This window comes from Cupressus sempervirens, chromosome 6, assembly GCF_028749045.1.
Source record: "Cupressus sempervirens isolate cs-2001-9-10 chromosome 6, ASM2874904v1, whole genome shotgun sequence".
NCBI classification, from domain to species: Eukaryota; Viridiplantae; Streptophyta; class Pinopsida; order Cupressales; family Cupressaceae; genus Cupressus; species Cupressus sempervirens.
In genome coordinates, this window is record NC_143123.1 from 544,068,712 (window position 1) to 544,096,068 (window position 27,357).

General features: G+C 39.8%; 2 protein-coding genes across 4 annotated transcripts in view; both read right to left on the reverse strand.

The window, feature by feature from the left end:
- LOC149553396 (chlorophyll(ide) b reductase NOL, chloroplastic-like) overlaps positions 1 to 27,357 on the reverse strand; it is a 238,735-nt gene that overhangs the window by 111,378 nt on the left and 100,000 nt on the right. Inside the window, exons 3-8 of one of the 3 annotated variants that reach the window (XM_089788859.1) lie at positions 25,230 to 25,291; positions 25,006 to 25,092; positions 17,190 to 17,486; positions 16,957 to 17,078; positions 16,586 to 16,862; positions 16,001 to 16,478 (exon numbers count right to left, since the gene is read on the reverse strand). In XM_089788859.1, coding sequence (XP_089644985.1) covers positions 16,092 to 16,478; positions 16,586 to 16,862; positions 16,957 to 17,078; positions 17,190 to 17,486; positions 25,006 to 25,092; positions 25,230 to 25,291 — 1,232 coding nt within the window. In that variant the 3' untranslated portion in view covers positions 16,001 to 16,091. Of the gene's footprint in view, positions 1 to 16,000; positions 16,479 to 16,585; positions 16,863 to 16,956; positions 17,079 to 17,189; positions 17,487 to 17,614; positions 19,106 to 25,005; positions 25,093 to 25,229; positions 25,292 to 27,357 lie in introns of those variants that run through there. The other 2 variants (XM_089788858.1, XM_089788860.1) reach the window with 2 other exon arrangements.
- LOC149553397 (uncharacterized) lies at positions 19,488 to 21,241 on the reverse strand. Its single transcript, XM_089789885.1, has 2 exons — positions 20,337 to 21,241; positions 19,488 to 20,218 (listed from the first exon to the last, which is right to left on the reverse strand). The coding sequence occupies exons 1-2, from the start codon at positions 20,677 to 20,679 to the stop codon at positions 19,905 to 19,907; spliced, it is 657 nt and encodes a 218-aa protein (XP_089646011.1). The 5' UTR covers positions 20,680 to 21,241; the 3' UTR covers positions 19,488 to 19,904.

The following is a 27,357-nucleotide window of genomic DNA, read 5'->3' on the forward strand; positions in this document are numbered from 1 at the left end:
TGGGAGTGCAAACCGCCGGTGGGGGAGTGCAGTCCGCCAATGTTGCAGGACTGAGCAATGCTTGTTTACAGAAACCAGTCATTATGGCATTACCAAAAGAGAAATTGCCAAAGTTTGATGGCGATGGTACGGCCGATCCCATCCGACACTGCAAAACATGTGAAACAATCTGGAGGGCAAATGGCATAACTGATGAAGACGACTGGATGAGACAATTTCTAGCAACCCTTCGAGGCGTGGCAATTGGCTGGTTTACTAGTACAGATCCGCAAAAGCTGGACAGTTGGAATAACATTAAAAAAGAGTTTCTGGCCGAATTTCAACTATTGCAGGACGATAATGAAATTGTAGCAGAGATCTTCAATACCAAGCAAGGAAAGAACGAAACTGTTCGCGTTTATGCCAAGAAATTAAAAGATCTGATAAACAAAATGGAGAATAAGCTGGCGGATGGACTTCAGAAAAGGTGGTTCGTGGAAGGTTTACGCCCTAACTTGCGGAAGAAAATGAAAATTGTGCCGCCGTCGTCATACACAAAAGCCTATAACAGAGCATTGAATCTCGAAAGTGAGCACAAGACAAAGAAGAAGAAGACTAGTTCATCTGATTCTGATGACGACAAGCCTTCCGCCGAAGATAGCAGTGACGATGAAGGCAGTAGCAAGAAGGTCCACGCCCTACAGAAGGATATGATCCGCATGATGAAGGAATTTAAAAACATGCAGAAGGAGCCAAAAGGCAGTGAGTTGTGGTGCACAGAGTGTAAGACCGACGGTCATGCTAAAGGATCGTGTCCAAAGAACCAATTCTGTGACATTTGTCACATCATGGACCATTCGACAAAAGAGTGCCCCTTTAACATGAAGGCAAGAGGATCTCCCCAGCTGCTTCTCACACAGGAGGCTTCCCCGTCGGGTAGTAGCGGAAACACGAATACCGCCGGTGCTACGTCCGGAGGATACAGGAATAATTGGCATGGACAGAACAATAACAACAATAACAATAACAATACGAGCAGAAGCCGGATCCAGTATGATGCAAATGGACAGCCGATTATTCAGTGCCGCGCATGTAACTTGTTGGGGCATTTTGCGCGGGAGTGTCCAACAGCGAATACACCACAACTATTGTGCCGATGGTGTGAACCCAGCGATCACGACGACTCAAAGTGTCCAAAATCCGGAGTGAACTTGATCACTGTCGGGGCGAATGAGGAAGAAGTTCTGGCAATTACGTGGAAACAAGCAAAAGAATACCCGGACCCCGTCGAAGAAAAGAGGAAATTTGTGGAAGCACGGGCAGAGGTTGAAAAAGTATCCCAAGCAGCAACACCTCCAAACACCGTCGGCACTTCAGCAAGGAATTCCGCAGAACAAAACATAGTACGGAAAATTTTGCAGACGGAGGTGCGAGTAAAGGTAAATGATTTGTTTCTCACCATGCCTCAACTCCGATCTGCTCTTTCAAATATTGCTAGAGAAACAAGTCAACAAAAGGAAAAGTCACCAGGAGAACCAAGTCGAGGGAAGGAAAATGAGATTGTTGTAGGCAGAGAAGATCAAATGTTGCTGGCGCTAACATCCGGACGGCACCCCACAATCATCGAGATGGGGATCCTTGGACATTTTCTCACGGACAGAATCGTTGATGAAGGGTCCGGCATAAATGTATTACCGGAAGAAACCTGGAGGAAACTTGGACAGCCAACATTGTGGCCTCCGAGATTTTAGCTGCTGACCGCCGATCAACATGGCATTAAACCGCTGGGTATTCTCATGGCACAGCCGGTAACCATTGGCACTCAGTCGTTCATGATGGATTTCGTGGTGATTCCGTTGAAGAGGAAAGGGTACGATGCCATCCTGGGCCACGGATGGCTTATCGAAGCAAGAGCCCGACACGACTAGAAGAAGAACACCTTATCACTGGAAAGTAAAGGCCACTGCTTTGTCATTGATCTGCATACCCAAATGGTAGGGGAAGAGGCCCTGTCATTAGATTCCGAGGGAGAGGAGGATGAAGGTAGACAACGGATGGAACCGGATCAGGAGGGCGTCCTCCGATTGGACGGGGGATCAACGGATGACAACTTGGATTCCGTCAACGGTCTCTACCACTGGCAAATGGAGGACTATAAATTATTTCACAGCTGCAGTGTTCTGTCGATTGAGAACGAATATCCGAAGGAGTTTACTAAAGTAAAGGAGGGGGAGGCACCGTTGGATGTTACACCCGCCCATGCATTCAGGGAAGGGGAGACAATCAAGTATAATGAAGCTACGCTGCAAGCAATGAATTTGGGGGACGAGGCAGAGCCAAAGAACACACTAGTTGGAGATAATTGGGATCCAGTACTCAAAGCTGCGGCATTTAAGATATTTCTGGAGTACAAGGATGTGTTTGCATGGACATACAAGGACCTCAAGGGAGTACCGCCGAATTATGTGTGCACCACATACCGCTGATGGAAGGAGACATACCTGTATGAAAGCGACCCTACAGGATGAACAAGAACTATGCGGCACGGGTTACGGAGGAAATCAACCGGATGCTAGAAGCTGGCATTATCTTCAAGGTGCAGACCAACGAATGCGTGTCACCGATAGTCATCTCATTGAAGAAGGATACTACTCAGATTCGAATATGCATCGATTTCAGATGCTTGAATGCAGTGATGATCAAGGATCCTTTTCCGATTCCATTCACAGATAGCATTCTGGAGGAGGTCGCGGGACATGAAATTTACTTCTTTATGGACGGGTTCTTCGGATACAATCAGATTTCTATAGCAGAGGAGGATAAGTTGAAGACAACGTTTGTCGTCGAAGATGGGGTCTATGTGTACAACCGGATGCCATTTGGGTTGTGTAACCCGCCGGCCACATTCCAGCGGATTATACTGCATACGACAGGATGTCTGTGGGAAACTTCAAAGCCTTCCTAGACGATTGGTCAGTATTTAGCACGGAGGACGAACACCTAGCAGCACTTGGTGAATGCATGGAGAGATGTCGCAGAGCACGACTAGCGTTGAATCCCAAGAAGTGCAGATTCATGGTTCCGCACGAAAGACTACTCGGACACATTGTCTGTAAGGAAGGGTTAAAGACAGACCCCGACAAAGTAAGAGTCATTCTTGAAATGCCGCCATCTACTAATGTGACGGAGGTAAAGTCTTTTCTCGGGCATATAGGTTATTACAAGAGATTTATTAAAAAATTTGCCAAAGTGTCCCACCTGTTGGATAAGTTAACCTACAAGGAAGAATCATTTAGATGGGATAAAGAGTAGGACGAAGCATTTGAAGGGCTAAAGGTACGACTAGCTACGGCACCCATCTTGGCATATCCGAACTAGAATAAAGAATTTCATGTGCATGTGGATGCCTCCAACTATGCAATCGACGCGACCCTGGCACGGACTAGATCACCCAATATACTTTGCCAACCGGTTGTTATCTAAGGCCGAGCAGAACTACAGCACAACTAAAAGAGAAGCATTGGGAATGGTCTATGCTGTGCAAAAATTCCGTCATTATTTGCTCGCTACACCGTTTGTGTTCTATGTTGATCACCAGGCCCTGTTGTACATGATTAATAAACCTATCATCCAAGGGAGGATCAGCAAATGGCTACTCCTGTTGTAGGAATTTGCTTTCAAAATCATTGTCCGGCCAGGAAAGAAACATGTCAGTGCCGACCACCTATCATGGATCAAAACAGGGGAACCAACAGAGGGTGTGAATGACGACTTCCCTGACGCGCAGCTGTTTCAGATTGGGGTACTGCCAGAATGGTACAGGAGTATTGGCGAGTATCTGTCAATAGGACAGTTTCCCACTGGGATGTCACCAAATGATAGGCGCAAGTTGATAATCAGGAGTCGCACATTTCAATTGATCAATGGATTGCTCTACAAAATGGGGCCGGATCATATTCTTCGGCGGTGTGTGTTGGAAGAGGAGATACCGCAGGTGTTAAAAGCACATGAGGGTCCCGCAGGAGGACACATGGGGCCCGACACCACTACATGGAAGATATTGCTCACAGGTCTCTGGTGGCCGACGGTGTACAATGACGCGCGGGAATGGGTCATCGGATGTGACACTTGCCAACGGGCCAGGAAGCCGCTGAAGAGAGATTTCAAGCCACTTCACCCCTCACATGCGCAGGAACTTTTTGAGCGATGGGGATTAGATTTCATTGGACCACTAAGGGTGAGCAAGACTCGACGGTGCCGGTACATCATTGTTGCAATGGAGTACCTAACCAAGTGGGTGGAGGCACGTGCGTTACCAGATAACTCGGCCGTCAGCACTGCGAAATTTATTTATGAACAGATCATTACCAAGTATGGAATTCCGTTGCAATTAACAAGTGATAGGGGAGGTCATTTTGTTAATCATGTCATCCGCTTGCTCACCACCCAGTTCAAGATTTATCATTCATTGTCCAATCCGTATTATCCAAGAGCAAATGGACAGGCCGAAGCTACCAATAAAATCTTAGTATCCATCATCTACAAATCCTGCGCGGTTGAAGGTGCTGATTGGGAGGAAAATTTACCCATCGCCCTGTGGGCTTACCGCACGGCATACAAGGTGACGACAGGGCACACACCATTCCAATTAATGTATGGACAGGAAGCGGTAGTCCTAGCGGAATTCATGATCCCGAGTCTGCGAATAGCGTTGGAAAACAAGCTGGATGACGACGGAAGCTTACAAGAGCAGTTAAACAATCTGAATAAGCTGGAGGAGAAGCAATTGCTGGCACAGTGGGCGACGGAAGTGGCACAGAACAGACGCAAGGTCTAGCATGATAAGCATTTGAAACGTAGCAGATTCCAGCTGGGACAATTAGTATTGAAGTATGATGGTCACAATGAAATCAAGCCGGGAAAATTTAAGGTGCGATGGGTTAGACCAAACCAGATCCGGGAGGTTGGCAACAATGGAGCAATCAAACTATCGACATTGGATGGACAGGAGGTGCCTCAGGTGGTTAACGGATCCAAATTGAAAGTATACCAAGTTAGAAAAGGGTTGTCATCGCAGTCGCCGTTGCTCAAGGCTTGCATCAGTCCTCCGTCGTCGTCGTTAAACGACTACGATGTGTCGAAGAAAAATTAAGGTACCTTTAGTTTAAAAAAATAATTAATTAATTAATTAATTATTTTTTTAAAAAAATTGAAAAAATAAAACAAATAAATAAATGAAAAATGGAAAAAGCAGCGGGAGATGGCCCGCGGGCAACTCTCCGCAAGAGATTGGCCCGCGGGTAACTCCCCGCGGGGGATGGCCCGCGGACACATCTCCACAAGATATTGGCCGCAGTCAACTCCCTGTCCGCGGAACCAGTCTGGAGGGCTGCTAAAAAAAAATAGAACCTGCGTCGTTCTTTTGGGATATGCCGGCATTGCGAACCCTGTTCTCGCAACCACCAGCCCACCGTTCGCAGGAAGTTCAATCGAAAAGAGTTTCAGCGGGCGAAATCGTCACGTCCAAGTGCTAGACGCAAGCTTGTGACAGAACCGGAGGAAGCATTGAATAAACTTCGCGGGAATTGTCATGGTCCCCTTCAATTATCATGTCAAAAAGGCTGGAGCATATTTTCCTTCTGGTCGTATTGCTCTGTCAAATGAAATACTTCTGTGCATGACTGAAATCGAAACAGGTTCAGAATTTGGTAAATTTGCCGAAAACCAATATTGATCAGGCCTTAGCAGAGCAGATTCCTAACAGAGCGACCAGGCGAGCTGTAGGAAGAGGAAGGGGTTTGAATGTGCCTACTGTAAAAGTTGCCGAAGCAAAGCCTGCTGGTGGTGGTGGAAGACAAAGGATTGCTAGTAGGGGCAGAGGTGTTAGATCTACTAAACTAGAGGCACCAGTTGAAGTTTTACCTTTGGGTGGCCAAGCAAGAGCTGAACCTGATTTGAATGAAAGAGACGCGATCGCTTCACATTATTTCTCTTCAATTGCGGAAGTCGGATTCCTTCTGTGGTTATCCGCTGCCTTACCTGTCTGTGGAAAGCTGGGTTGGTTACAGCATCGGCAGTGAGATTTTTTGTAACAGACGGAGGAAACACATATAAGGAGAAATAAGCCATTTTTACATGGAATCAGCAGGTAAGCGGAAGACATGGAAGACTCAGCTAGCGGCTAATATGGAAAAGAATTCAAGAGTTTTGGCATTAGGGATTCGAATTGCAGGTCCCTCAAGTTCTAGTAGTAGGAAGCAGAAGACCAAGGAGGAACTCACTTATCTCACCGTCCAGTTCGAGAGTCTTAATGGGAGCGAATGCCGGAGGTGGTGGCAGGAGACCTCGGAGGCAGACCAAATTAAACAGAGTTTGATGCGGGCACAGGTACATTGGGCCATCCAGCTTCCCATCTCCATCCAGTTGTTCGAATCAGTATTGCGCACCATGATAAAGACATATAGCGCCCGGAGTAGAACAAGTACATTCATGTACAAGCAACAGCACATGACAATGTCCTTTAAACCTAGGGATTTCACTAGGGTTTTCGGCATCCCTGGCCCAGATGGTAAGAAAGTGGAGATCAAGAACCATAAACTCTCACGGGAACGGAAGGAGCACTGGATAGATTTAGTGTGTCGGGATCTTACACCCGTGGAGAGGGATGCAGCGGTTCAGGGGTCAAAGTGCAGAGGGCTTTGCAAGGACTGTTCAAGAGGGTCACTGGCAGTGCATCATGGACACATCAAGAGCAGGTTGACAGGTGCCACTCGAGCTTCAGGTATAGCATTGCCGCAAGTTGTGTTTATGAATCGTATCATGCAGAGTGGTATATGATTGGGCCTCAGTCCTGGCTGACAGGATGGAGGAATTTATGACCCTTCAACAGCGAACATTTTTTATGCCACACCATGCCATCGAGTTGTTTCTAGAGGCTGCAGCTAGCCAGATTCCACTGGATGATTTTGAGGCTCCTCCAAGGGGCAAGTTAGCAGACTGGGATACAGAAGGATCAGCAACAGGCCACAAGAAAGTACTCCACGGACTGGATGCTTTCGGAGAGACAGATAGCGAATGGGAGGGCACTTCGGTGAGTGATGGGGCTGAGTCCGTGGAAGAAGAGGAGAGCACTTCGACGGAAGTTGGCGGTGAGGCAGCAGGTAGTGGGCCCACATTCTTTACCCCTCCTCAGTTGTCAACTTCGGCGCACTTGACTACCTTTCCGATAGTCATTTCGCCGTTTGGCCAGCGCCATGCCCCGATCCTCATGACTCCTCCAGTGGAGGCAGATGTCCCACAAATAATGATGGAGATGGTCCCACGGACAGCGACAGAAGTTCTCCCACAGATAGCGATAGATGTTGTCCCACAAACAGTCGTCGAGATATTGCCGACGATTGTAGCAGAGGTGATTCCAGTTGTACCAGCGGAGCAAGTTTCACAACCAGATGTCGTTACCGTCACAGTCTCACAAAGAGCAAAGTTTCCACCACCGGAGCCTAAACCTCAGGTTCGGTTGGATGTCATTGATTGTGATGCAGTTGTCACTGTTTCGTCATCTTTTTTAGCAGAGGCCGAGTCAACCCAACCAGTACAAGAGGAGAACATGGAGCTTGCGCAGTCAGACCAACCGGAGGTGATGGATAGAGCTAGTGTGTTTTTGACGCAGCAGTTCCGACTCACTCCTGCCAAGCGGGGTCCGTCCATTCAATCTCCTAGGCATTCAGGAACATCCCCGACAGTACCAGAGCCTCAGCTTCAGGAGGGAATGCCACATGCCGTGGTTGCGCCAACAGCAGAGGAGGCGGCACCGAATGTGGGCATGGCTCCCACTGATAAGGAGCATAGTGATGCGAAATGGTCATTGGAGGACTTCACCAAGGAGGATTACGGGTCGGATGAGGACAGGTGCAGGGACTACCTCAAGACTATGAAGTCTACGTTGAAGAAAGGACACGAGGTGGCAATTCAGGCTCTAACTCGACAGAGGGAGTGGCATTTGATCAGAGCATATATCCGTGGGATCTGTCCCCGACGATTTCACACTTGTTTTGTAGACAAGGGTTGGCTGGTGGTGGAGACAACTGAGATGTTGGCAGATTGGGCTACTGATCCGGAGTTGGGGCCCAATGACACCCCTCTGATGAAGTTGGCACATGAGATTGTGGGATTGTAGAAGGATGTTTACTATGCTCGTCGACGTGCGGAGGCGGACAGGGTTGCAACAGAGAGATCATTGGCAGCTGAGAGAGAGGCTAGAGAGAAGCTAGCCACCAACTTGGCCGACCAGCAGGCAGCATGGGCCACAGAGCGGGCGGCACTATTGGCAGAAATGGTAGCAGTGGTGCAGGAGAGGGATGTGGCTAGAGAGGTACAGAAGCAACTATCCGAGATAAGGATGCGGTGGAGCACGAGATGCAGTTAGCTAGGAGGCAAGCTATGGATGTTGCGCTTCTTCTAAAGGAGGCCGTCGAGGTTAATTCTCAGATTCAGACAAATCTCCGCATTAGAACAGAGCAGGTGTATGAGTTGCGTCGCCAGCAGCACTCTTCTGGGATGCCCCCTTCTCTCTAGTATTTCTTTTGTTGTCTATAAGTTGTCTCCTAATTTTGTTAGTCGTCAGGAGACGACTGTTCCTTTTGGGGGGGATGGTTACAGTCGACTGGATGGTCTCGACGGTGTTTTTTGTAGCCGACGGAATGATTGTCGTCAGTGTTTTGTATTTTGTAGCCGACAAGTAAATAGTTTGTAGCAGACATAATGTTTGTGGCCGACAGACTCCTTCGGGAAGGTTCGACGGATAGTATTTATATCCCGTCTGGGATCATTGTAAAGCATCATCTTCTATTACTCATCTTATGAAGCATAATGTATGTCTGGCGTATGTGAATATAACTCTGCTATTCTATTCCATTGTCTGTATGCGTTGATTTCTTTACCAGTACGGTAAACATCTTCTAGGGCTTTGAACATATCATATGAATAGTCTAGCTTTATGATATTAGGTAGTAGTATCTGATGTTTTACTCCATCCACCAATAATTTCATTTCTCTGGTGTTGTCTTTTTCCCATTGACTCTTTTCGTCATTCTCATTAGATCTAGGAGCATTTTCCACAGTTGTTTTTAAGTCATGCTCTTTTAGTATTAGCATCATTTGCAATTTCCAAGCTTCAAAAATTGAAGCATCTTCAAGTCTAATTCCATTGACGATCTTGGAAGGTGTTATATTTTACAAAAATATTTATATAATAAATTATGTCAATTTTCCCAATAAAAAATCTGATTTGATTTTGTATCACACCTGCTCTGATACCATGTTTTGGATCAGATTTATTTAAGGGAATTTTTAATTTAATACAGTGAGTTTGATACTAATTATCAATAATGATGCTAACAGATTTTGTTTGTTTAATTATTCATACTTTGTAGACTGTACTTGGCAATACTTTGATTAGAACTTCACTGCAGAAGATACTTGGAAGACATTTTTTTGTGTTCGTTGTATGTTTCTGAACACGGTCAATAGTATATTAATATGCGGCGAAGGTGAGTAATGGGGACATGTTCATTCATGGACATGTCTCCACTGTTAAAATAAGCCAGACTATAAGAATAATCAGAACAAAAATTGTATCCTCGGAAAAAACCCCTTTACAAAGGTAAACAACCCAACCCACTCAGAACTGAACTTTATTTATGATAAAAGAAATTACAAATCTCAGACAAAAGATAATAGATATAGGCTGAATAGAGATATGATTCAGAACTATAATAATCCTTATTCGAAATAAAGTTTGCACAAATTATTGTCTCAATCACACCGAACAACTCTGAACTCTCAAGTTATATTGCCGAGTTACTGATCAAAAGAAAACTCTCTATGATTTACATAGGAAAAGTTTTAAAAGTTTTAATATCGTGAACTAGACTCTTGCATATGGAATCAGCAATCATCACAAAAACAAATCTTTCCCTCACTAATTAAACAAAAAGAAAAACCGCCACTTCAAGATATCTCCCGATGGTGAAGGGAAGACAAACATTGATAGTAACCAAGAAATGTTTGGAGACACCAATGGAGGCATATTCATTACAAGATCAAGTGTACGCAAACCTACGTGACCGATGCTGATGAAGCATGAGCAAGGACACCTAAAGAATGCCACATGAACATCCACGATGACCTTCAGTGGGAATACACAGCTAATAAAGGATAATAGTTTGCCAGCACACGAATAACTGCCTAACAATCATCTTATGATATACAGAAGACACAGTTGCTTCTTGTATGTAGAAAATAAAATAAACTCGAACTTGAACGAATTTTCAGTACTGGTAAAATGTAATTGTAAATCAAATTTCCATGAATAGCGAAATATAAATCATGGAGAGATAAGATTTCATTTGAAGCAATAAAATTAACACTCCCTATTAGCAAATATGAAATCAACTAAACTTTACTGTCGTGGACTCTCTGAACATGGCAATAAGAGATCAAATTACTCATTCACCAAATAATCCACAAAGAAGTTTGCAAAGCCATACTTCCTCTCAAACTGTTGTACGTGCTGCAACATATTTAGCTTCAGTTGTACTTTAAGCAACACATCCTTGTTTATTGCTGCACCAAGAGAACATAGCAGATCGAAGGCTAAAACAAAAACCTGAAGTACTCTTTCTGTTTGAAACACAACCTACCGAATCAGAATTAAACAAACCGTGCAGATGAAAGTAGTTAGAACTTGAAAATTTCAGACCATACTTCAAAGTGCCCCAAACATATATCAGAATGTGTTTAGCAGTAATAACACGAAATTTTCTAGGCTCACACATACACTAACTTAAGGTGTTAACAGCATACCAAATGTGAGGCCTGGTGTTGATAAGGTAAATGAGAGAACCTATCAGCTGCCTATATAGAGTGTCATCAATTACTTCTGAGTCTACAGCAACTTCTTGAAGTGTCTTCAAATTTGCCTCCATGGGTGTCACATTAGGGTTACAGTCAAACATACCAAATCTTTTAAGAATATCTACAACACACTTCCCTTGACTAAGGAAAATTTAATTAGGCCTTTGCCAAACTTCCAAACCAAGGAAGTAATGCATTAAGCAAAGACCTTTCATTTCAAATTCAAAAGTCAACTCTTTCTTACATTTAGCAATCAACTCATCTTCATCAGTGATAAAAAGATTAACATAAAGTACTATGATCGGCATAAGATCATTATACTTTTTGAAGTAAAGATTTGGACCAACCTCATTTTCTTTAAAACTCAAACTCAAGAGTTAATCATCAATACAATCATACCATGCCCGAGGAGCTTGTTTAAGAGCATACAACGCATTTTTCAGCTTGCAAACATGAGAATCTTTGTCATGAATTACAAGCCCTTCTGGCTGTTCAACATAAACTTCTTCCTCAATGACACCATTAAGAAAGGTGGTTTTGACATCGATTTGATGTAGTTTCCATCTTTTGGCAGCTGATTGCAATGATAGTTTTGATAGAGGTGTACCTAGCCACGGGACAAAAGGTCTCATCATAATCTATCCCTTCCTTTTGAGAGAAACCTCTTGCTACAAATCTAGCTTTAAATTTGTCCATACTACCATCAGCAGCATGTTTAATTTTGTACAACCATTTAGAAGATATAACTGATTTATTTTTGGGATGAGGAATAATCTCTCAAACATCAATTTTTCATGATAGATTCATATTCCTCCAACATGGCATCTTTCCAAACTTCCTGTCCTATAGCTGAATCAAAACCAGATGTTTCAAAATCATGATATTACACATCAGTGCAACATAACCATCAAGTCTTCAAGGTTTGTTACTTTCAAGAAAAGTTCCACGAGGAGCTGAAAATTTTTCGGCTTCTTGCATAGTATTTCTTGCCCACAAAAATCTCTTCTTTTCATTTGCATTGACACTTGGACCTGCATCTGAAAACAATCTGAACTTTAGGGGAAGGAGGACAGTCTGAAATATAATCCTCCCTCTGAGAGTTGCAAGGAGAAGATGGAGCAGCAAGTGACAGATCTTGATGATTGATAGAGTCTTCCATTTCAATCTCCAAGTAAGGTTCAACAGATTTTCTACAATCAGCATTTTCTTCAAAGGATATATCTCTGCTCAATTCAATCATCTTTTGACATGGAATATAAATTCTATAAGCTTTAGAGGACTCACTATAACCAACAAAAATTTCTTCCTTCCTGAAGGTTCTAATTTGGATGTTTTCTCTTTTGGAAACTGAACAACCAAAGACTTTAAGATGACTTACATCAGGTTTATTACCAGAGAAAGCTTCTTCCGGAGGCATGCCTTGAAGAATTTTATAAGGGCTCCTGTTTTGAACATATATTGTTCTCCTACAAGCTTCAGCCCAAAGAAAAATCTGCAACCCTTAATCATGAATCATGGCTTTTGCTGCCTCAACTATAGCCCTGTTTTTCCTTTCAGCAACACCATTCTATTGAGCCTTGTAAGGGACACAAGACTCCCTCTTAATTCCTAATTCAACACAAAAGGATTGAAATGCACATGAGGTGAATTCACCTCCATTATCAGATCTAAGAATCTTGATTTTCTTATCTCAAGTATTTTCAACTAAAGCTTTAAACTCCTTAGATAAGATTTCATCTAATTCTTTGGATTTGAGAAAAGAGATCCATGTCTTGTGAAAGAAATCATCAATAAAAGTTACATGGTACCAAAAACCACTTAAAGATGCAAATGACATAGGCCCACATTAATCAGAATTAATTAGTCATAAGATGAGTTTGGCTCTACTCTCACTGGAATGAAAAGGACTTTTAATATTTTTTCCTAATGCACGACCTTTACAAATACCTTCATGAGCAGCACTAAGATTAGGAATAGGCAGTCCTATAACAAACTTGTTTGGTTTTGAGAGAGATCTGAAATTAATATGACCAAACCTTTTATGCCATAACAAATTATTGTCAAAAACATCATGACTTAGAACGTGAACTTGATTTGCTGAAAATTTATATAGACTTTCATTGCAAATTCCAATAACTTGAGCTGAATTATAATCAAAAAATTCTTCCAAGCAACCACTTTACCATCAGAGGAAGCCACATTTTAACCTTTATCCTCTAAGGCTGAAATAGAAATTAAATTCCTCTTGATCCCTAGAACAAATCAAATGTTACTAAGGTGCAAGGGAATACCAGAGTTCAGATTGAACGAAGTGTTACCAGACCCCTTGATGGAATAGGAAGCATCATCTCACCAATAATGACTTGCAAATGAGAGTCCTTTTCGATTAAGTTTGAGAGATGCTGTTTGAAACCAGAAATGTGACGAGAGGCACAACTATCAATAATCCATGTGTTGCAGTCAGCTGGAATATTACTCGGCAGGGCAGAAATGAAAGTGAATCCCTCTGAATAGTCACCAGAGTTCTTAGATGATGGTGAATCCTTAATATTGGGAACAGTTGCATGATGGTTACTCTTAACAGTACAATTTCTAGCAAAATGACCATACTTCTCACATCTAAAACAACTTCACTTTGGATATATCTCTTTTCCTCTTAAAATCTGAAGAGTAAGAAAAATTATTGTCATCACCCCTTTTGAAATTCCTCTTCCTCCCCCTTTTGTCTGACATATGAGCAGCAACAACTTGATCTTCATCATTATGAGCTTTACAAGAGTTTCCTCTGATCTTCATCATTATGAGCTTTACAAGAGTTTCCTCTGGTTTCCAGCCTACATTCCTCTTGAATGCAATCTGCCCTTAGCCTATCAAAGTTTGGCAATTCATCTCTACCACTAACACCTTGAATAAACGATTCCCATAAATGTGGAAGACCATTCATGGCAAGCATAACAAGTTCTTTGTCATTGATAGAATCTCCAATCAAACTCAGTTGATCTTTCAGCTCAGAATCTTCATGAAGAAGGAAACAATGGAGTCTCCTCGGTTCATCCTAATGTGAAGAAGTTGGCTTCTTAGAGTCAAAGCTGTGCTGGTGTCCTTGAATTCATACATGTTCAAAAGCACTCGTACATTTCTTTTGCAGAATTTAGCTTGGAAATAACTGGAACTAAATGATCCTTCACAGAATCAATAAGAATCATTCTTGCCATACTGTTATTATTTTTCCAAATAGCTTTCTCTGCATTATCACAGGGCATAGTAACATTAGTCTCCACATAATCGAGAATATCATTTTCTTCAAAAACTATCAAAATCCTAAACTTCCAAGAGGTGAAGTTAGAGGCTCCATCCAGCTTGTCTTCAACTTTAAGACCAAGTATTGTGATGAATTTCTTAACACAATAACTTGTGAAACAAAGAAGAAAAGGAAAAAATATTTTGGTTCAAGCTTGAGAACAAGAACCTGGCTCTGATACCATGTTAAAATAAGCCAGAATATAACAATAATCAGAACAGAAAATTTATCCTCAGAAAAACCCCCCTTCTAGAGGTAAACAACCCAGCCCACTCAAAACTGAACTCTGTGATAAAAGAAATTACATCTCAGACAAAAGATAATAGATGTAGTCTGAACAGAGATATGTTTCAGAAATATGGTAATCCTTATCGAAGATAAAGTTTGCACAAATCACTGTGTCTCAATCACACAGAACAACCTAAAACTCTCAAGGCTATATTGCTAAGTAAATGATCAAAAGAGAAGTCTCCAGAATTTACACAGGAAAAGTTTTAATATCATGAACAAGATTCTTATATATGGAGTCAGCGATCACAGAAGCAATCTTTCCTGCACTGATTAAAACAAAAAGAAAGGTGGCCACTTCAAGATATCTCCCAATGGTGAAGGGAAGAAAAACATTAATAGTAACCACGAAGCATTTGGAGACACCTACAGAGGCATGTCCATTACAGCATGAGGTGTACGCAAACCTACATGAGCAACGCTAATGAAGTGTGAGCAAGGACACCTGGAAGGATGCGACATGAAAATCCACAATGCCTTCAGCAGGAGTACACGTCCAATAAAGGATAATGTTTGTCAGCGCAAGAATAACTGCCTAACGATCATCTTATGATATATGAAAGATGCAGTTGCTTGCTGTATGTAGAAAATAAAATAAACTGGAACCTGAATGAATTTTCAGTACTGGTAAAATGTAATTATAAATCAAATTTCCATGAATAGCAAGATATAAATAATGCAGAGTTAAGATTTCATATGAAGCTATAAATTTAACATCCACTACTTTGTCTTCACACCCTTAAAGGCGCCTGTCGATATTTGATGCTTCCTATGAGCAGTCGGTAATCAGATTGCTTAATTTGATAATGTTATATCATTTTAATTTGTTGGTTAATGATCAAGTCAAATGCCATTTATACTAATCAGTGTAACGAGACTCGGACTCGGCTCAGACTCGGCAAGGGTAACTTGACTCATGACCTGGCTCTGACTCGTGACCCGGCTCGGCGGTGACTCGGCGGTGACTCGGCAAAGTGAAAAAACCTCGAAATTTTGAGATTTTTTAGAATTTAAAGAACATTCCATGCACCCATTATTGAATAAAGTGTAAAGACACAATAACATCATTAAATAGAAGATAATTTGATCATAATGCACATGCCACATACTTAAAACTTAAAAGTCAAACATCGATTACATATGTACAATACTACAAACTACAAAGCTACAAACTTACAAAGGTAAATTGCTAAAAGTAAATACCTTAGTTGCCGATTCGTGACACGAATCCGATTCGGGCACGTGAATCGGATCCGTGGATTCGGGATTTTTTTTTTTTCCCAATTATGATTCGTGGAGGATTCGTGCATATATATATATATATATATATATATATATATATATAATTATATATATGCATTATATATACTAAAAAAAAGAGAAATATACATAATTCTAAAACTAAATCATTTCATAGTATGAATCTAGTATACTTGATCAATGACATTGATAATTAATCTATTTTCACGATTATAAAGGAAATCAACACATTCACATTGAATTACTGAAAGTGAAAGCTTGTAACATTCAAAATATAGATCATTAAACTTAAAGTTTATAACATGATTTACTCATAAAAGAGTCAAGAGTCAACACTAAAGTTTTTTATTTAATCATCAAATGGATTTTCAAGAAAATCCGCATCAGAGGGGTACTGGTGAGCTGCAAGTGCTGCATCTGTATTAGTAGAGGAACCCAAACCACTAGTAGTAGAGGGGATTGTTAACTCATAATCCTCCTCCTCATCATCCACATCAATCAAAGTGGATCTAGCAAGATCTCGGATGGTCATATCTAAATCAGGAGTCTCGGGTGCTACATCCCAAAGCTTTTCGGGCCCCTTCTTGTACTTAGGATCCTTCCGTGACAACAAGCGCAAATTGTTGTGAATGAACACAAGGTCTTCTGATTTTTTTGGAGCCAACCGGTTGCGTTTGATTGAGTGGATAAAGGAGTAAGTACTCCAATTCCGCTCAGCGGCAGAAGAGCTGGCAACCTAAAGAGAAATTAAAAATTATCAATACAACAATCAAGATAAATAAATTAAATAATAAATTCAAGGAATTGAGAATGTTAACCTTAAGCTTAATTTTACAAACTTACTTGGGATAGGACCTTTATGGCAAGAGGTTGGAGATACGTGAAGGCTTGCCCGTGAAGGTACCACCATTTGATGGCACCCATCCTGCTTTGGTCTGCTATGGCAATAGGGTCGAAATCCTCACCTGAGTTGAAAGCAGCAAATTCACTCCTCACAATTGCCCCAATCTCTGGATCTTGGAATATCTTAGCTAGTGCCCTCTTATACCCATCTGCAACCTCTGCATCTCTAAATGGTGGCACTCTACCTGGAAGGCGAAGTACATCTGCACTATAGTACCTGGGGATAACAAAAGACAATTGAACACTATCAAATATCAATAGCACAAACATTGGATAAAATAAGCACAAACATTTGATAAGAACTACAGTACCTCGGGGATAGAGCATATGCAAGGAGGTGCGGTGTGGTCATCTTGTTCCATCGATGATGAACAATTTTTTCCACCTTCTTGTAAAGGGTGTCCTCAGGATCATTCTCCCTCCTTTGTATGGCCTAAGATATGAAATATGAATAATAATTATAATTAGTGAATATGTCAATTTAAACTTTAGAATCTAGATATCTCTCAAATAAAAAATTGTTGTAAAAGAGCGTAAAACTTACCATTTTAATTTTTTCCAGCATACTATCCATGGAATCATAAATATCCCCAAGGCATGGCTCATCACTATCTGCGAAGCGAAGCATTGCCATTATTGGATCGGTGATTTCCAACACATAACTCACAAGACCCCACCAATCCTCATCTAGTATCATTCTTCTCACATTTAAAGCCCTTGCTGTATTGGAATTCTTCCAAATGCCCCATTGGGGGCTAATGACCATATGCTTCAATGCTTCTTTTACCTTCACAAGTCGTCTCAAGACGATTGTGTGAGAGGCAAAGCGGGTTTCAGCAACCTAAGAACATGTTAAACTCAAGTTAGTAAAACATTTAAAAATTAAAACATGTTAATGTAAACAACAACAAAAATTAATAATTGTGGAATCCAATAATATTCAATTATATATTAAATATAAAAATTTACCTTCAATAACTCCAAGTCCGAGAAACTCCTAAAAATTGCTTGTGACATGTGGTGATTTGTCACAAACATTTGAATCTCTTCAGCTTCCTCATATATCCTTTTCACCCAATCTATTTCGGTGCCAATTGCTTTCATCACTAAATTGAGAGAGTGGACGGTGCATGGTGTCCAAAAGATATGATCATATCTAGACTCTACAATTATCCCTGCAGCCCTGCAAACTTTTGCATTGTCCGTGACCACTTGAACAACATTATCAGGACCCACTGACTCTATGGCATCAATGAGAATGCGTGAAATAAATTCTGCATCTTTCACTTGCCCTTCACAATCAACTGCCTTCAAGAACATTGCCCCCTTAGGGCATACAGCAATAACATTGATCAATGGACGGTTTCTACAATCTTTCCAACCATCCGAAATAATAGACACACCCGATTGAACCCAAAAATCTCTTATTGGTTGAAGTTGAGCCTCTACATTTTTCCTCTCATCATGTAATATGGTAGTGCGCAACTTCTCATAACCAGGCGGTTTGTAACCATGGGGTGCATCATTTATTGCTTCCACCATCTCCCTAAAATAAGGTGATCTAGCAAAATTAAATGAAACACCATTTGCAATTAAACAACGTCCAATTTTGTGATCAGCAATGTCTCTCTTTTCAATTTGGAATGCCCTATCTAGTGGGCCTCTCTTGCGGGTGAGTGGAGATGGGTCTTCATCTTCATCATTTGTAGTTGGCATAGGCAAAAAAGGATGTGTTCTTGTGTTTGTTTGATCAAATGATGGTGTTGGTATATTTGTTTTTTGGGAAGCACCACGTTTTGCTTTTGCAACTGCTCTATCAGCATCATCTTGCTCTTTTGCTAATGCTGCTATCTATGCAACTGGTAATCCCTTCTTATCACTACCTTGACACATGTGAATTCCTTCACCCGCAGGGCCCAAAAAATGTAGTTTCACTCGGGAATAGGAGCTTCTATGTTGTATGTTGCAAAAATTACATTTCCATATGTATGCCCCACCCCCAGGACATTGTGCAACTCTTGTTGTGTGTCTCCATAAAGGAGACCCCTTATCAATTTTGAAGCTTGGTGATGCAGCCCCACCCCCACCCACTGAGCCTTGACTACTCATTGTTCTATTCTTGCAATCTAGAAAAAGTGAAAGAAAACCATACTTCACACTTGCACAAAAACTTGAAAATTTGGAAAACTAAAAATAAATCAATAATCTATGAAAGAATTCAAGAATATGGTTGAAATGCATACCTTAAACACTTCTTGCAAGGTATTTGAAGCTCCACAACCGATCTCCTTCGAATCCAAGCACTTCACTTCAAACTAGCAAGTATGAGAGAGCAAAATGAGAGAGCAAAATAGAGAGCAAAATAGAGAGCAAATGAACTTGCATTGTGATTTAGAGGGTCGTTTTTAGGGTTTAGGGCCTTTAGGGCAAAAAAAAAACATTAAAAAATGATAATGGGCCCACGTTTTTGCATTCTCCTCCTTCATTGCTGCGGATTCACGCGGATCCGCGCGTGGATCCTCGAGGATCCGGGCAGGATTCGTAATCCTGCCTGTGGATCCGTAAGGATCCGCGGGCCGCGGATCCTTACGGATCCACAGGCAGGATTACGAATCCTGCCCGGATCCTCACGGATCCATACGTGGATCCGGATCCGAATCGGACCCGAGCCCGGATCCGGCCTTTTCCAGGCGAATCCGGTAACTAAGGTAAATACTATATTACTAGTAATTCAAGTCAAACTAAGATAAATCCATGCAAACCATCAAAATGTATATGTATTATCATTTATGCATTATGAAATCCAACACATCAAGATTCAATAGTCATCATCAAATTCAAATGTTCCAAATGCTGATCATATATTAAGATACTGTTAAACTATTAAACAAAAAGTTAAAACAAGACTATAAGTCTACAGCTATGGCTCCTAGTCGGAGTCCTCATCATCATCCTCATCCTCATCGTCATCCTCATCATCGTCGTCATCCTCATCCTCATCCCCAACCTCAGCCTCAACCTCAGGCTCAGGCTCAGTATAATCTACAAAATGCCTCTTAGTAAGGCATCTAAGGTAGGTCCTGGATGTCTCAGTTGCCATAGCATCAGCTCATGAGGTGCCTCTAGGATCAACTGTACTCTCTGCCTCTGGCTCTGCCAATGTCTGTGAGGTGCCACTGGGAACAACTGGAGCTCTCTGGTCCTCTGTTGCCATAGCCACAGCCTCAGGCTAGCCCTCTCTATCTGCCTAGTCAAGCCACTATAGGTCCTCATCATCAAAGACAGGATTAGTCGCCTCAATGATCCAATCAGACTCTGGACCAACCTCCTCTAGAGTAATCAGAGAGGTGTCACTATCCAAAATCTCCCTGATCCTAATGCGCAGGTTGTAGTGCACAAAGACTAGACTATTCATTTTCTGCACAGACAACTTGTTACGCCTCTTCGAGTGGATGTGTTTGAACATGCTCCAGTTGCGCTCACATCTAGAAGCGGTACTTGGCTGGCTCAAAATGCGGATGGCGATTTGCTGAAGGTTTTTGGTTGAAGGCCCAAACATTTGCCACCATCTATCTGAATTTTGAAAAAAGGAAAACAAAAAAATATTAGTCTCATTTCAAAATTTGAACTTTAAGTTTAAAGCTAGAAATTTATAAACTAGATTGTATAAGGCTTAAGCTACAATCTTTACCTGGCTGCAATTTTATACGACCTTTGCAAATTTGACTTGAAAAAATGGGCCCTGATGCATTATTATAGGCATCCATCTCAAGCAATATATCTGTGGGATTAGGGGACATCTTCAATACCACTGTGTATAGGCCACTAAGAACCTCCTCATCTCCCTTGAAATCATCAAGGAAACGATATGCTGGATTGAGGTAATAGGTTGCTGCGTGGATGGGCTTATGAAGCTGATTTTGCCATCTCCTATCAATTATGTCCCAAATAGGGCCATAGTTTTCCTCAACTCCTACATATTTGGCCTTAATAGTCTCCTTGACCCTATCCATGCCCTCATAAATGTAGCCCATAGAGGGCTTCTCGCCATCAGCAACTCGTAGGAGGGCTACAAGGGGCTCGATGATCTACAAAACAATTAAACAAAAAAACAATTTAGTGAATGATAAAACTTTGCAAAGTTGCACAATGAAAATAAAACAAAAATATGTATGAGACAAATTAATTTATAAAATTTTAAGACTTAAGCTTTTAAAATTTAAAATTTAAATTTTTAAATTACCTCCACAATCTTCGAACATGACTCCCAAAAATCATCATCATCATAAATGCATTTTGTTGCATCTATCCCTGCAGGGCTGCTCACAAAGGAGGAGGAACTTCATTCTGGACCAACAAACATGCACCTCAACTCTAACCTTGAACTCAGCAAGGATTTTAGTGTGATAAAGTTAGAGGCAAATCTTGTGATACCAGGACGAGCCAACTCCTGTCCCTTCGTGTATTTCCTCATAGTGCTGAGGACCAAGGCATGATTATAGATGAACTTACAAAGATTTTTTGCCTTGGTAACACATGATTTCACCCATACAAGCTTGCCAATATCCTCTAACATGAGGTCAATGCAATGGGCTGCACATGGAGTCCAACAGATTTTTGGGTGTCTCTCCATCAATAGTTTTCCTGCAGCAATTTTAAATTAGTTAGTAAATAATGAAAAAAATTTATTTATTAAAAAACTTTTAATTTTCAAAATTTAATGAAAAACTAAAACAAATTTTTTAGAAGTAGAACTTAGAAATTTAGAAGTTCAAATTTTACCTACAACAACATAATTAGTTGCATTATCTGTCACCACTTGGACAACATTGTCTTCCCCCACCTCCCTTATGACCTCCTCAATAGTCTCACATAAAAATTTTGCATTTTTCACACATGAGGAAGCATCTATGGACCTCAAAAACATGGTGGATCCTGAAAGTGAAAATTAAACAAAATAATTATCATTCAAGAATCAAGAATCAATACTCAATAAAACAAAAATTTCGTTAGTCAATAATAGTATACATTAATTTTAGACTTCAAGAAGTAGAGCATGATGAATTACCTCCGCTAGAAACAAGAAAATTTAGGAGGGTTCTAGACCTCCTATCTGTCCATCCATCTGTCATGATGGTACACCCCTTTTGGCTCCAAATCTTTTTGTGGTCCTCCAACTCAAGTTTCATTTCCTCAACCATATCTAGCAAGAGGGGGCCACTCAACTCATCTTCAATGGGGGCTTTGAACCCCGCACCACAGATGGAAACTGAATCAATCATCCCCTGCCAATAAGGGGTCCTATTACATTTATAAAAACATTTTAATTAGCATATTTCAAATTTTCAACATCAAGTTAAAAGTATAAATTGAATATAAATTTTAAAACTTAAAACGTAAAACAATCAAATATAAATGAAGTTGAAAACTTGAAGTACTTGGCTGCTATAAATGGAATGTCGTAGAAAAACCAAAACTTGCAAATTGCTCTTACTCCAGCTTCATGTATCTCCCTATTCCAGCCCATGCTCTCAAGTGAGGGTTGTGTACCAGGAGTGGTACGCGGTACAAAAAAGTTGTCCAACTTACTAGATTTTCTGACTCTAGGACGAAGAAGAGCAGCACTACTAGAAGGGGCAGCAGCAGTAGCATTACTAGAAGTGCAAGGAATAGATATAGAAGAAGCACGAGAAACAAAAGCACTAGGACAATAGGGGGGACGGGAAGAACCTTCTCCAACACAGCCTACTGACTCAGAAACATTTGCAGATGAGTGCGGAAGGGAACTAGAACCAATCAAAGCTAACTCTTCTAATTGTTTTTTTTTAAATTATTTTTCTTGTTCATATTTTTCCAAGGCTACATAACAAAAACGTTGAACCTCAACAAATGCAGCTCCACAAGGCTCAATATCATGACCACGTAAGCCAGCAATATGGTATTTTAATCTATTTATCCCCCCACTATTAATGGTTTTGCAAAATAGGCATTTTGTTTGAGTTCTCTTTCTACTCGAAAATTCTATGGTGAACTTCCAACACTCATCTTTTTTGTTGCCTTTAGAGAGCTTGGGTTTTTTACCTCCAGAAGCCATTATGACTTAATTAAAGAACAATGTAAAGGTTGCTGCAATAAGACATTTTAGACCAAATATTACCATTTCAGCATTGCATTTTATGAAGATCTAAAGTAAAAAAAAAACTCATAAACAAACAAAAAAAATTCATGCAAAAAATCCATAAGCATAGACAAAAAAATCATCAAAATCTAAACAATCAAATCTTACCTCTTTCAAATGCTTTGGGAAGTGTTGAGAAAAGCTCCTATAAACTCCTTGATGATCTAAATGCAAGCTCCAATGTCACAAATGCAAGCTTTTCTCCTCCTCCTTTCAGCTGGTTGCAAAATAAGAAACCTCTATTTCTCTTCTACCTCTCTCTCTCTTTCTTCTTTTCACTATAGACTGTTATGGGAGCCCTTTTAGGGTTATATGAGTGAAATATATTAAAAAAAACATGTAAAAAATTATATTTTCAAGGCCCGGTTTCATGTCTGTCGCAGCCGAGTCAAGCAGTTCGGGTCACGCGAGTCACTCGATGACTCGCGAGTCACGTGAGTCACTCCTCGTGACTCGCCGCTCGCGAGTCACGAGTCATTGTGACTCGGCGAGGTCAGCGCGGCTCGCTGACTCGCTTGACTCACGTGACTCACCGCGAGTCACATTACCCTGATACTAATAATATTTATATATATAGATATGTGTGTTTATTATTATATTAACTTATAGTATTACTATTATTATTATTTAATACTAAATTCTTCATATATATACATATATATGTATATATATATATATGTATATATATATACATATATATATATACATATATATGTATACATATATATGTATATATATATGATTTATCAATCATCAACACAAAATTGTATCAAATGTGTGAAGACAATTTTGTAACGGAATTGTGATCAATTTGAGAAGGTGATTATAATAGTTTGTGAAGAGCAATATCATCAATCATCCATTGTAGAAGAAACATTGACAAGGTGGAAATTTGAATAAGGTGTGGGTGCTTCTAGTGAGTCGGTGCTCACGACATAAAAGAGAAGTTAGTGCCTCTAGTGAATTGATGCTCACAAATAGAACAAGGGGTTAGTGCTTACAGTCTGTGTAAAAAAATAATTTAAAAGCATTAATTTGTCATGGTTTTCTCACACTAGGGTTTCCAGACATAACTTGTGTTCCCTTTGTGTCCTTACATGTGTTTGATTGCTATTGTAACCCCCCAAGTTTGAAATTTGGAAGTTTGGTGATATACCGATTCCCCCTGACCCTCACTTTTAGTATATTAGAGTGTTCTTCACTTTTGTCTAATTAGAGAAGCAAAATCGACTGGCATCAAGCAAAGCACATCCAACTTGCGCCTTCTTACTCACAATAATGACGAGTAAAAGGAAGGGAAAACAAAGTTGTGAGATATAGAACCAAAGTGTGTTGGCTTGGATCTTTTTTTTGTAGTACACTTTTGTGTTCTTAAGGAGTCAAGTAGCCAATATGTTGTTAGTGCAAGTGACAGAGGATTCCATAATCTAATGTTGAAGTTGGCAACAATCTTGGTCTTGATGATGACTCATTTGATGGTGATTAGTGAACTGATTGCTAATTGTACTATTTAAAGGCTAAACAATGATAATCTATCATGACATTTACATTTGATCCTTTTGATATTGAAAACTGAATTTAAATTAGAATGTTATGTTTCAAATTTTGAAACTTGAAATGGTTTCTCTTAACATCCGTATTGATATATGACATTCTTAACTTTATCCTGTTATTAGGCTTCATATACATATGTGTGTGTGCGCACGCATGTGTGTCTGTGGGTGAGTGTGCACATGTGGGTGTGCATCTGCATGTGTGGGTGCACATGTGGATGTGTGGGTGTGTGTGGGTGGGTGTGCGTGAGCATATGTGGGTGTGTGTGTGCGTGCGTGTATACAAAACATAACTGATGCCCAAAAAGAAATGCCTTACTGGTAATATCATACCACCTACTCATACCCAAATCGGCAATTTAGCTTTGCAAAGATTAGGTTTGAGTTACTTTATTTCTTATTTGAACAATTAAAAAACAATAGTTTCTAATTCAATCGTTTTTATTTGCAAATAATAAGGTGTCCAATGTTCATTTTTTTTTAAACCACATGTTGCATAAATAATTCTAATAATGCCAAATTCAATACTAGGTAGAGTTTTGAGCACAAATTATGCATAGCTGTTATTTGCATGTTGAAGTAGAGAAAAATAGGAGATGAAAAATATAAAAATTCTTATTTGAACTTACCCATATATCAACATAACCAACAGTATTCCTTGCAAAATCAACTAGTGCTCGAACACTTTCTCCATCCCTCACATCACAAGTTGTTCCCTATTGCATAGATAAGCAATCAAATTTTGAATTAAAAGTACAAAACCATGTTGCTTTTCAAGTAACCTAAAAAATCATCTAAAGCTTCTCAAATTCAAATTCATGTGAGTTTTGAATGTTAGTAAAATTGTAGATACCCACAAATGCTGGTCCCCAAACTCGTTTTTAAGGTTTTTTATAGCAGCTTGAACATTATCATCTGCAACAAAATAATAGAAAGCATTAGAGCTTAAAACTTATCAAGAAATCTAAATAGAACCAATGGATTAATTTGTTTGCCTATAGTTGCATCTCTATGTTCACATGGTTGACAATCGATGATGTATAATTTGCAAGTGCTTTGAAATCATTCTTCAGATATTACTGAATTTTGACAAGCATAAATCATATAAATAGGCAATCTAGTATTGAGAGCCATAGAGATCTCTAAAATATCATATATATAGATTGATAATTGTTAGGTTTTATGGAAAAGGGTTATCAAGGGAAGACCAATCTCTAAGGTTTCCCAGCAGCACCCACAATCGTCTCTGAAAATATTGAGAGAAAAACTATGCATCAAATTGTTGCAAATGTATACCAATGCTACCTTACCTTTCTAGTATAAAGGCACTAAATATAAACAATCATCAAAAGCATAAAGATAATATAGAAAACACAAACAATTAAAATTACATTGAGTAAATTCAAACACTAATCTCTGTAGATAGCATAAATTACATGTTAGTTATGTTTAGATTGTGTAATAACCTTGCCTAGTTATAGCTAAATCAAGCATCAATTTCTTTCACATTTCAATGGTTTAGCATTTTGTCAAACACTTGGCAAACAGCCCAATTACTACTGAATATATGATGTCTTAAATTTTCAAACACAATATCAAAATGTACAGGAAACTGATCACAAATTTACTTAATTTTGGCCTTATAAGTTTTGCATAAATAAATACCAAATGCTAATAAACAATTTTGAAATGATTTACACCAGCCTCTGAATTCATTCATCAACAAACCATATAGCAATATAATAAAAAGGGAATTTAATTGTTGACTGATTATAAATCAGAATTTGAAGCCAGCCTATTTACTTCCAAACTATGTAATATTAACTGAATTTTACAAATTAAGAACCTGGTCTTTGCCGTAGAATGTAATTGCAAAGTCAAACTGAAAGCCGCCTGGTCCAATTTCAATCTAGCATTCACAATCTACCCTTACAAATGCTGCCTAAAACAAACTCCAATCTGCAAACTAAACCCTCGTCCAGCAACAAAGAGATTATAATATTCAATTGTATAAATGCTTCTCGGCCACAATTAATACAGAAAGAGGAGGTGATAATAAATCTCAAAAGTCCACAAAACCTCAGTTGTGAATTCTCAGAATTAAATCTACAATACTTCAGTTGTAGATCCCAAACCCTTATACTTCAGCAAGGACACAAACTTCAGACTCAGAATTGTCACAAAGACAACAAAAGCAAAATAAGGTAATCAAATAATTCGATGCTTTACTCATCAAATGGGCTCATATTTATAATCTCCAAATAACACAAAGTTTCCCAAATGAGCTTCACTTAAGAAGCTTCCCACACAACATTAAAATATAATAAAGTGCCATTATAATCTAATTTATTAATTGCTTTTGGCTCCAAAAATGACATTTTCCACCATAACTTAAGATTCTAACACGTAAGGCCACTGTTTCTTGTTCCCATTATTTAAAATTTTTTGTCATAGTTCCAATGAGCTATGATATTGAGGTGATCAACCAACAACACTATCAAAAATAGCAACCTCAACATATTTATATGAATAATAATATTAATTCAACTGTCTTGCAAAAACAACTAAAGAAGCATCAAAATCGAAATCTAACAACACCAAAGTGATCTTGATGATGAAAGACAGTGAATGAACATGACAAGGTGACTTACTATAAATAGACACTCCCTCCAAGATTCTTGGAGCCCAAATTGGAAGCCCGAAATAAAAACTGAGAGCATCCTCGAACTCTTCTGACTCAACTAAGCTCATCGAAACCAACATATTGACTTACTATAAATAGTAAGTCCCTCAAATGGAGTCAAAACACACCATAGGCTGCTAGAAAGCCTATAACCAGACAACTAAGACCCTCAAATCCTATTGTCAGCTCATGAGGGTCGTGATGGTGAACTGACCTCGCCAATTGCAGGGACTTGCTAAAAATGGAGATATTACAGATTGTCATCAAGACAGATATGGTAATACCTAGTTAGTTTCTT

Coding starts and splice junctions, on each gene's coding strand:
- LOC149553397 (XM_089789885.1), bottom strand. CDS start 20,679: ATGGGCTACATTTATGAGGGCATGGATAGGGTCAAGGAGACTATTAAG. Junction 20,219..20,336: donor TCGTATAAAATTGCAGCCAG/GTAAAGATTGTA, acceptor TTCAAAATTCAG/ATAGATGGTGGCAAATGTTT.